The following is an 11405-nucleotide window of genomic DNA, read 5'->3' as shown; positions in this document are numbered from 1 at the left end:
CTTTGCTGATCCGAGAGTTTATCGAGCCCCGCCAACCCACCTTTCACACCTCTTGCGCACCCCCCCCCCCAAACCCACCTCACCCCCAGTGAGTGGAAAAGGCATGACAATGAGTGAGAGGTGTCAATGTACCGTCTCATTTCTGGTGGCCAAAAAGTACTGAGCTTCACAGTGTAGCAGATGCACTTGTACTAGTTTTTGGCATTTGATGCTGTTTAGTCCAATATCCCTGCACACTCTGCTATGACCATAAAGGGCACATAAAGTTTCACGATGGGTCATGCTCAGAAACAATGAAGATGTATTTCCCAGTTCTTACAAGTGTTTCACTTTTTATTTGTGACAGCACTGAGCAGGACAAGCATGAAACAAGTGTTTCAGCCCTCAAGCAATCCTCAGTGTCAGTGGCGATGAATCACAGCTATCTGATTGCAGTTATCATTATTAATAAATTGCAGCTATCATACATGAACTGATTCGGCAGCTATCGTCAATGAATCGCAGCTGTCACATATTTACATTTGAGCCTTTGTCGTCATGGATTAATCATGATTCCAAATTTCTGTGTGAATCTCCCTATCTCAGACAGAAGGCTGAGATGTTTCATTTGGGAATGGCAGCTTGTGTTTAACCCCAGGGTCTGTCTCCGGGCCTGTCAGGGAACAAGTGTGACTCTGGAGGAAACTTCTTCGCTGGAGCAGGCGCGTTGCGTTCCAGCGAGGGACTCGAGGGGCGGAAAATATAACGCAGAAGCACATGCAGGTGGGCTTTCTGAGGCTGACGCAAACCTCGCATCTCCTTTACACCACAAGCCAGCACAACCCATTACTCCCCCTTTTGCTCTTTTCTTTTTCTAGCCCCTCTCCCTTGTCAGAGCAGCGCCTCTCTCTCAACCTACGTCGCGCCACAGCCTAAAATAGACGTGGCCATCTTGATCATAATTGTTGCGATTGCAATGATGGCGATGATGATGATCATAATCATGCTGGCATTCTAAATGTCATTATTATTGTTAGTGTGGCCAATTACGTTACATGACATTTAGTTGATGCCCTTATCTAGAAAGATGCACAAAGTGAAGTATCTAAGTGTATTCAATCAATGGTTTTCTAAGAACAGCTGTTTTACTCACTAGAAAATGAAGCTACAGTATCATTCCTAGAGGGGGTAACAGAGAAATGGGAAGTACTAAAGTAGACTATGCCAGCCAGGACTCCCTTGACTAAGTGATTTCTATCAGAGTGGAACTCAACTGGATAACAAAAGATAATCTCAAAAAATAACTTAGCAGTTAGCAATATGTTCACTATTGAAATTATGATAGCATTTATGCATACACATCTGTTTTACCAATGCAATTACAAACATGGTTATGTTTCAGGTATAAACAGTTGCAGAAAAGCCCAACTTGTTCTGCTGCTGAATGGCTTATCATTTGACGCATCTTCATGTACCCATTTCCGCGTGTGGAGCATGCAATGGCTTTCTGCGGTTGTGACATTAGCCTCCTTGCAAAGTAGAGTAGAGGGGAAATCCCATTACAGCTACGGAGTGCACTCTGTATGCTGGTTAACCCTGTGCGGCCTTTCTCTTTCATTGTTGTAAAATATGTAAATTCCCCCTCACACACGTGGGACGTTTTTAATTTCCTTGGCAGACATCTTTCTCGAGGGAAATTTACTAAGACTGTACATTTTGTGCACAGAACATACATACAGTACTGTGCAAAAGTCTTGTAAAAAAAGTTTTACAGAATGCAGTACAGCTAAGATGCTTTCAAAAATAATTAAATGAAAGGTTATAAATATCAAAAAAATAATATAAAGAGCAGTAGTTAAAAACTAAATAAAATCAATGTTTGGTGTGACCACCCTTCGCCTTTAAAACTACATCAATTTTCTTAGGTACACTGTCCGGCAGTTTTATAAGAAAATCGGCTGGTAGGTTGTTCCAAGCATTTTGGAGAACTTGCCACAGTTCTTCTGCAGATTTTGGCTGTTTCACTTGCTTCTGGCTCTTCAGGTAATCCGAGAGACCCTTGATCAAGTTTTTATCTGAAAAGTAGTCTATTACTTAAAATATTACTTTATTTAATAAAATACAAAATATATATCTGTAAAATTTCATTTTTTGGAAAATTTGTGCTTAGAAATCTCAAATTTGCTCTTTTCTACTGACACACTAATGCAGAAAACAAAAAATAAACATCTAAGACCAAATATATACTATATATTTAAAAATCTAGGGTGCCTAAGACTTTTGCACAGTAATGTATATAGTTACAGATACTGGCTCACCTGTCTTCATTGATGATGTAACTGCAGATAGCAGCAGTAGAATGAATTCTGAAGTGTACTGAAGCATCTTATCTGCTCAAATTCAACTAAATTCCCCAAAATTCATTATATTCACCTCAGATGTCTTCCTTGACTTACCAGGCTCTTTCTGATTTCTGAGGTCTTTTCTTCTTAATAATGTTTCAAACAGTTGATTACAGTTGATTAATTAAACAGTTGATTATTATTTTTGGCCTCTCTCAGATATAAAATGAGCTATTTTTAACTTCATCATTTATGTCTAATATGTATGCATTATGATTGCCAATTATACAAGTCAAAAGTATTCTTCCAAATTTGGTGTAACCCTAATCCGCTGTTCTCTATGTTGCTTATTCCTCCAGTCAGTTGGCATCAGAGATAAATAAAACAGTCACAAGATCGTACCTCAATAGGAGAGGGTTGTACCTTGACCCACAATGCACATTAGGCCCATATAGAAATGAGCAGCCACTACGACATCTTAGCAGTAACGACACATGTTGAGGCAGTTCTGCCAGTCAGTTGGAAAACTAGAGTGGTGAGTATGACTAGTCACTGTCTGCAAACATGCAAAAATTGGGAAAAATACATTCAATCATCGTTTGGTTTCCTTTGGGAAATAGCCAATAACTAGTCAGCTTAATTGCTCGCTATCCAGTTACTAAAATGAGCTTTCTGGCAGCAAGCTACTGCCCTGCTGCTTCCAGCGAGGTGGTTTAAAAAATATTTGTATTGTGGGCATCAACTGGCTCCAGTTTCCTTCCACAGTCCAAAGATATGCAGGTGGGGTTAATTGGAGAGCCTAAATTGCCCTTAGGTAAGAGTGTGTGAGTTGAATGGTGCGTGTGCCCTGCAATGGACTGGTGACATGTCATGTTAGATGATTTAATGGATTGTTAGATAGGAATAAACTATCCACATTTTGTTTGAGTTTGTGCCCCCTCAAAAGTTTTGGATGCACTACGCCCCTGGTTCAGTGGCTAGTGTACAATCCCTGCTTCTGCCTTGACATTTGAATTTGACTCATCTTTGCCACTGGTCGTTTATCATATCCGCAGACTTTTCTTTTGTTTTTGCCATAGCTGAGTAACTCACTCAGTAAAGCCGTTCACCGCAGTGACAGAGTGGAGACTACAGTTGCAAACTCAATCCTCAGTCTACGTCATTAGCCAGCTATGACTAGGAATCTGCAGTGGTGGGATACTACTGGCCTCTTCCTCCAGCCTACAGTCGGCATTAGCCATTGCACTCTTCAGAAACTGAGACTGACCAGTCAACAAGATATGGTATGAACCTAGAAGTGGTATATGCCTACTCAATGTTATCTACATCAAGTTGTTTGTTATACTGATGGTAAAGGTGAGCTTTTTGCCACCCAGAACCACATTTGGCGTTCATTGATGAAACTAAATAAACTCAAAATTGAGCCCCTGAAAATAACAGCTTACATTAAAAACAATGAATGTCATAATGAGAACCTTATGGTTTGTTTATTTGTTGATTTAATAAAGCTTATTGCTAAGAAAGGGGGAGTAAGATGTTTTAATATCAGGCTACAGTGATGTAGCAATTCCAAAAAATGCATGTTGATGTCCCCTTCAAAGAGTGTTCTGAAAGTGTTTTGGAGTTCTGTAAGACCTCCACTCCTGAAGCATTTGTATCTTAGTTTCTGCTATGGATTTTGGCGAGCGGTCAAGGGCACTGGAGGAGTGTACACATCTCAGCTCCTGGAGCCTCATTTATTGAACGGACTTACGATCAATTTTGATCTTAAGTATGACTTACGCAGAAAACCATGTATAAGTAGTTATTTATAAAACCTTACTTTGACGTGGAAATGATTTTATCTCTACAAGTGATTTTCCTGCTGGTTACATAGGGGTATTGTAGTTTGGTACGCATATGCGTCCAAGCCTGTGGTGAACTTTGCATTAGCTTTATGAACAATTTGATAGGAATTATCAATTAAAGGTGTGAAGAATTAATTGACAGGCGCAAGGTGTTTTGAATTAAAAACAGGATGCGATAGTGTGTCAAATTAGGAAAAAGTAACCATGGCTGTTCTTGCGTTATTGGAAGACATTGAAAACCATGCATTTAGAAGGAAGAGAGTTTTCAGAGGCTGGAATGACTTTTTTGCGCATGATGATCTTCCAAAAAGTTTGCGTTTCTGTTTTGGTCCATGTTTATTCCTGACTAAAGCTTCATTTGTGTTAGCATTATATAAGGGGAAATCGCTGATTGTAAGGCACGTTCAGGTGCCGTCAATTTTAAGTTAATTTGAGATTTATAGATCACAGGTGTGTAAGTTACAAATGGGCTTCTTAGAACCTGCGTGAGCCAGGTTTTTTATGCTCAGTATCTTTTATGGATCGAACGTAAGCACACCGTCGGAAATGATCTTAAGACTAAGTATAAATCTAAGAACGTTTTTATAAATGAGGCCCCTTAAGACTAAATTCAAGTATAAATCTGAGAACATTTTTATAAATGAGGCCCCGGTTCTACTTGGAGGCGCTGGCAGTAGTGGAAACCGCCGATTAATAATTTGGAAGGGAATAGAATGAGAGGAGGGAGAAAAATGCCATTAACGGAGTAAGTTGTGGTACAGTAATAGTTATATTCCAGAGTTATATAACATTATCCGTAGGAAATACTAAAACAAAAACAAAAAAACTACATGAGCTCAGATTTTTGTATAGCACAAAATACAAGGACAATACAAGCACCCACTATTGTTGTGATTCCTTTTTAAATGATATGATTTATTAGAAAACATAGTTAAATACACACTCCAGAAATAAACATGATTAAAGATTAAATCCATAGTATAATATAAAGTGTTGAAAGTGATGTTTCAGTTATAAAGTGCATGACCAATCCACAAAATTCACATGTCCAATTCACGAAGAACACAAAAAGAAAATATTCAACTCAGCATATATTTCAAATAGCACATAAACACATGCTTCGTGGCTTATTGGAGGGACAGAAGACGTGTGAGCTGGTCCAAGGTGATTCTCGGCTCCAAAGCGCACAGGAAAAGTTATCGCGTAGTTTTGTCGGTGGTGCTCAGCAGTGATGCAGTTGATTCCGAAGACGCATTGGGTGATGTGGTGCTCGTGGTTGGGGTTGTCCTTTTCCTGCTATCCACAGTCGCCATGGCTCTTTGTGTCCAGGGGTCTGAGGGCTTGGAGCAGATTGAGAGTCCTCTAATGGTGAAAAAGCTGAAAGGACAAAAGAAAAATAAAAGAATGCATCATTATAATTGAGCAACATATTCCTTTTCAATGGGAAATTCATTTCAAATGACTTTGCTCTGGTATCCATTTTCTCATTAATTCAGTCTGTCTTGTGTGTGCACCAAGCAAACACAACTCATTTTTATGGCTTTCATGGAGCACTGCACGGATCAATAATTGATATAAAGAGAAGTTATAACAGCACATGCTCATCTGTGGATAGGAGTCAATGTGCACTTGCAATTTCATGGTTGAATGTAAACACCAACAACTATTGTGTGGATGTCTTAGTGGATCCAACAAAAGCCTAATCCTGGCTGTTATTTCCAGGAATATTTGACATATCCATGTTCTTTTGAATTTCTGTGATCATTATTATCTGTTACTATGTCCACATATTATAATGCCGGTTATTCTCCAGAAAATAGCCGCACTTACTTATGACCAGACATGTGAGATGGACTATATTTGTGTGTGTGTGTGTGTGTGTGTTGTGTATGCTAAAAAAAATTTTCAGTATTGATTGGCCTACTTACACCACTGCATCCACGGGACACGGTCCTTTCTTCTGTATGCGATAGTGATCAACCAGGCCCACACGGATTTTTGTATTTGTTGTTGTCAAACAACACGTACGCGCACGTTCAATTGCTGTTAAAATCAGAAAAATGGCATTTTACATCAAAATGTACAAACTTTAAAAAGGCTCAGTGATATTCTTATTTATTTTACTTTGTACAGTCTGTTGAACTGGAAATTAAGTCGCCCTCCCATGACAGTACAACAAAACAATGCATGGTTGTTGTTTTTAGGAAAATTGATATTTTTATATATTATTAATCGTATATTAAGATTGCATATTGTAATGCCCAGATCCACTATGATACACAATTTGTTGTCTAGATTTTCAAACCCAGTTTTTCATTTTGCAGATGTATTTATGTGGAGCCCTATATACCCGGTTCAGCTCGCTCTTTGCTCCTTTCCTGGCAATGACCCCTCTGGGATTCTGGTTCATTCCATTTCCTCGCCAACCCTGTACACTGTCTCTCTGAGCCACACATGAATGATTGGCAGTGTTAGAAAGAACGTTTCTCACCTTGCCCAGGGGCAGGGGACGGCAGCAGTACAGCGAGGCACAGGAACGCAGCAGCGAGGGTCGTCATCTTCTCTTTTGGCTTTCTGATTTCTGACTTTCATCAGACCACCGGCATCGCTTTTTAAATGCTCACTGTACCTTGCAAAGAGTGGAAAAAGGGGTTGCATTTCCTCCGAAAAGACCCCCTACGCCCGAGCCCTCACCACAAGCCTTAGTGACTTCATTACCACAGGTTAAAGTGGGCGGGGCCACAGGTTCTGTTCCAGTGATGAAGACACTGACACAAAATGACTGTTGTGGCTGCACCCTTGAACAGCCTCTGAAAAGCAAATGGAGGTTTTATTTAATGTTCGTAAAAGTTCATTTCTACTTCTTTGTCTGAAATACAACCAGATAACAAAGAACACTTTATATTCAGCTATGAAAAAATTACTAAATAAGTATATATCTAAAATAACTTTATTTACAAATTACATTTCCAATTCATAAAATGGTGAGTTTCTGAATACTTGTACAATAAAACCTAGCTTGATAAAAGTTCATGAAGCCATTTACTCGAGTCAATGTATAGTGTTGCACACCACCAACAAAAAGCACTGGCGCTCGGTAAATGAAACATAGCACGCAGTACACATACACAGCTGCAACATATGGACATGTTAACACCATGCTTCTGTACAGACAGCGTAACTGAAACCCATCATGATAACACATTGTAGTGGTTGTTGGGGGTATACGGCAGTCAGTTGTAAATGTAATTTCCTCTTCTGACCGACAGACAGAAAGAGTTGAGACCCCGGCTATCACACCCCCTGATTAGTAGTGCCTGTGGTCAGTTGTACAGCCAGCGGAAAGCAGGCGTGGGGGGTTTTGCTAGCAAATGGAAGAAGCTGTACAAGTTTCCTTTATGTGCGCAGAGCATAAGAGTAACTCCCATTCAAGACATAAAATTTGCATGGCTTGTTTCCTGCACATACCCCATAGTTAGTCTTAATTGGCCATATTGAAATACTGGGTAATTTCCTCATCCAGTCTGTCTTAATGTTCCAACGAAATTGGGCAGAGATAAAGTAGATGCTCTTAGCAACAGAAAACTTTAGCATGAACCTGTGGCATTTTCATAATCATTACAAGCTGTCTGTTCAGCAACTGTAACTTAATGTAAGAAAATGAAATTGAAATTTGAATTTGAAATTTCTGGTAATTTGAAATTTCTGGTAATTTGTTTTTCTTGTCATTTTCATTAAAAGGGGAGTGTCAAACATTTACACACACACACACACACACACACACAAACACATGCACATGAGCACACACGCACATGCACATGATCACACACATGTGCACACACACACATTCACGAGCACACACGTGTGCACACACACACGCATACTCATAAAGCGACTGACTCATTAAAAAGGGGTTTATTAATAGCAACAGCAGGTTGAGGTAGGTGTGAGAAACAGAAAGTGAAGCATAAAATCACACCCAAAAACGTGGGCCACTGACAAAGAGAAAACTTTTCCCCCACAAATCACATGACGGCAGCCTACAGTCAGGTCAAGTATTGCTCCCCCAATTAACATCCACTTAGCGGAACTCTTCAGCATCATCTTTCTTCTTCGGCTTCTTAGTTTATGGCGTTGTGAGTAATTTTGTGAAATCAGGACATATAATACTACCCTCTTAACCTGTATGCTAGTATTTTTTAAATATATTTTGAGTCCCTGGGTGGGTAGTACTGATGCTTCACAGCAAGAAGGTCCCTGGTTTAAAAGCCAGCTGAGGCCTTTCTGTGTGGACTTTGTATGTTCTCCGCCTGTCCACAGGGGTTTTTTTCCCTACAGTCCATAGACATGTATTGTTAGGTCATAATCTGGAAAAAAGATGATATATCCCTCTTTCCCTCATATCAATTCATTGCAGTCACTGTCTTTTTCACCACTGGGCATGAGTATAATCTACATGCAGAGAGTCATAATATTAATAAATCTCACTCTCTACCTTCAAAGGGTACTTCCATAAAAGCATTTCATTTCACAGGGGGGAAGTGGGCTACTTCATACTTACATTTTATACTTACAAATTCTTGTATTTATGTGTTACACAACCCAAATAATGAAAATAATAATACTTTTGTGTTCTGAAGACTTTGCTGGCCATGAATCACAGCCCAAAATTGAGCATCGCTATGCATAAATATAACACAGCAAAGAGGCATAAAGAATAAGTGGAGACAGCTGTGTGGGGCCAAATGGCACTTGACATCCCTAAAGTGGTGTTACTGTAGGCTGCCATCTTGTTCAAATTGGAAACCTCACACAACACAAGCAGCATGGTCAAAGCATGGTCAAAGTGAAGGACATCATGAGCACAAGATTGTACAGTATTAGTGCGTTGCGGGGATATGCATCTAAAATGGTGAGCCAGAGCTACAGAAGGCAATTGCCTTCTCCATGAATTTTCAGGCAGACATATTCATTCAAGTAAATCGAATCTGATGAAAAACACCTTTTCAACATATAAAAAAAGTTACTCACACATAGCCTTCAAAGCACTGTCGATAAGTCATTAATTAATTACATGAAACAATATAAGCTATCTTAGCTCACACAAATTAAACAAGCTATATCCCAAAGCAATGCTTCCTAAACTGTTTCAAATAACTAGGTTTTGCTCTTGGACCCTTGGCAACAGAGCCCATTAGAGAACAAGATTTAACATTTAACTTAATATTTATTTTATAACAAATCTTGGCTAAAATGTAAATATTTAGACAAAAGAAAATGTATTTTAATATCTAAGTAAATTTTAATAAATATGTAATTAAATATGTATCCTATATCTTAAATCACTGTTTGTAAACTAAATATTCAGCTAAATCTAAATCTTTTCATTTAAATCTTTTTTTAGTCCCATCCCTTAATGACTGGCATCCAATGGAGGGAGGTGGTGAAATGGCTGGTCAGGTCACGACACAGGGAGATAGGGGAATTCCGGAATGTACTGGTCTTTATTTAAATGCATAGAGAGAGAGTGCAATCATTCAGAAATGAAACAAAATGTCTTCGCCTTTTACCTTCATGGGATCCAGGTAAAAAAAAAATTATAAATTAATACAACAAACTAAAATAACAAAGACAAAATAAACAAACAGCCCAAAAGCAGCTTTCCAGCTCCTTAGTTGGTGCAGCTCTCTTTTGACTTTCAATTTCCCGGATCACAGCCCCAACTGGGAGAGAGCACACTTTAAATACCAGGACTAATTGGTAAAGCACTCCAGGTCCGTGTGCCCTCTTAACCAGTGTCCTTCGATTGCCCTGAACCTCTCCCACAAACCGAGCCATACCAATGCTTGCTTTAGAGGGGGTAACAGGGAAATTGGAAGTACTAAAGAAGACTATGACAGGACTCCCTTGACTAAGTGATTCTATCAGAGTGGAACTCACCTGGATAACAAAGGATAAGCACAAAAAAGAACTTTACAGTTCAAAATATGTTCACTATTAAAATAATGATTACATTTATGCGTACACATCTGACTTAAAAATACAATTACAAACATGGTTATGTTTCACGTATAAACATTTTCTAGCCTGCTATGACAGAACGAACATTTTCAAGATTCTGCATTGAGGCCTAACTGGATATAGTAATATACTGTAATATACAATTTATTTCAATTTCTGAAACCTATTATAAATGCCTGAACTGCAGTATTGTAAGCTGAGAAAATGATCACACAGCACAACTACCAATGGCCTATTGTAAAGATCTTAAAACATGCCAAATTTCCTTGACAAAATCTCATAGTGAAGTTTGGCAGCAGTGTGACTTTTGACCTAGTGCTACGTTGAGACCCTGTGGAGCTGTAAAAGCCCAGTTTGTACTGCTGTTGAATGTCGGCTTATCATTTGGTGTATATTCCTGTACCTGTTTTTACGTGTGAAGCAGGAAATAGCTTTCTGTGGCTGTGACACTACCCTCCTTGCAAGGTAGAGTAGATTATGAGGTGAAATCTCATTGCAGCTATAGTGCCACTGCTACAGAATGCAGTCTGCATGCTGGAAATTTCTTAAGTCACTGTGTTACATGATAGACAGGATAGCATAAGAGTTGGTTCTGTGGTTAGTGTACAATCTATGCTTCTGCCTTACCATTTAAACCTAACTAATCTGTGCCACTGGTATTTTACCATGTCTTAATACTTTCTTTTTTCTTTTTTTTTTTTAAGAAATTGCCATCACTGGATTTCCAGAGTAACTCAATTAGTATAGCTGTTCACCACAAATATAGAATGGGGCCAGCAGTCAGGAACTCAGTCCTCACTGCTATGTTCACTAGCAATCTATAATTAGGAATCTGCAGTGATGGGACACAGCTAGTTCCTTCCTCCCTCCTACATCAGCACTAGGTCTCGTGTAGCACTCCTCAGAAGTACAGACCAGACAATAAGATATGGCATGAACCTGAAAGTAGTGTATGTCTACTCACATTGTCTATATAAAGTTATTATCATGATGAAAAATGTGAGCTTCATGCCAATACGAGCCACATTTTTCATTTACAAAACTAATTAAACTCAAAATTAGACAAAGGGTACTTCTTAGAAGTGCTAGAAAGCCAAATAAGTAGAGGCCAAAGACAGTGAGCCCCTGAAAAGAACAGCTTACATAAAAATAATGTTATAATGAGAACCCTATGGTTTGATTACTGGTCAATTTAATAAGGCTCACTGCTACAAAA

General features: G+C 39.0%; 1 protein-coding gene across 1 annotated transcript; it reads right to left on the bottom strand.

Moving 5' to 3' along the window:
- Positions 1-5066: 5066 nt before the first annotated feature.
- LOC118229176 (monocyte chemotactic protein 1B-like) lies at positions 5067-6871 on the bottom strand. The gene is made up of 3 exons (XM_035420898.1): positions 6660-6871; positions 6097-6211; positions 5067-5545 (listed from the first exon to the last, which is right to left on the bottom strand). Exons 1-3 carry the CDS (start codon positions 6724-6726, stop codon positions 5365-5367), a joined length of 363 nt encoding a protein of 120 aa, XP_035276789.1. The 5' UTR covers positions 6727-6871; the 3' UTR covers positions 5067-5364.
- Positions 6872-11405: the final 4534 nt, after the last annotated feature.

This window comes from Anguilla anguilla, chromosome 6, assembly GCF_013347855.1.
Source record: "Anguilla anguilla isolate fAngAng1 chromosome 6, fAngAng1.pri, whole genome shotgun sequence".
In the NCBI taxonomy this organism is placed as follows: Eukaryota; Metazoa; Chordata; class Actinopteri; order Anguilliformes; family Anguillidae; genus Anguilla; species Anguilla anguilla.
Note: the sequence above shows the minus strand (reverse complement) of the source record. Positions and strands in the feature narration are given on the sequence as shown.

What these genes read in the sequence shown, in the direction of transcription:
- LOC118229176 (XM_035420898.1), bottom strand. Translation starts at nt 6,726, where the DNA reads ATGACGACCCTCGCTGCTGCGTTCCTGTGCCTCGCTGTACTGCTGCCG. An exon ending in GTCCCCTGCCCCTGGGCAAG is followed by an intron (nt 6,212 to 6,659) that starts GTGAGAAACGTT and finishes TGATTTTAACAG; the next exon opens with CAATTGAACGTGCGCGTACG. An exon ending in TGTCCCGTGGATGCAGTGGT is followed by an intron (nt 5,546 to 6,096) that starts GTAAGTAGGCCA and finishes TTGTCCTTTCAG; the next exon opens with CTTTTTCACCATTAGAGGAC.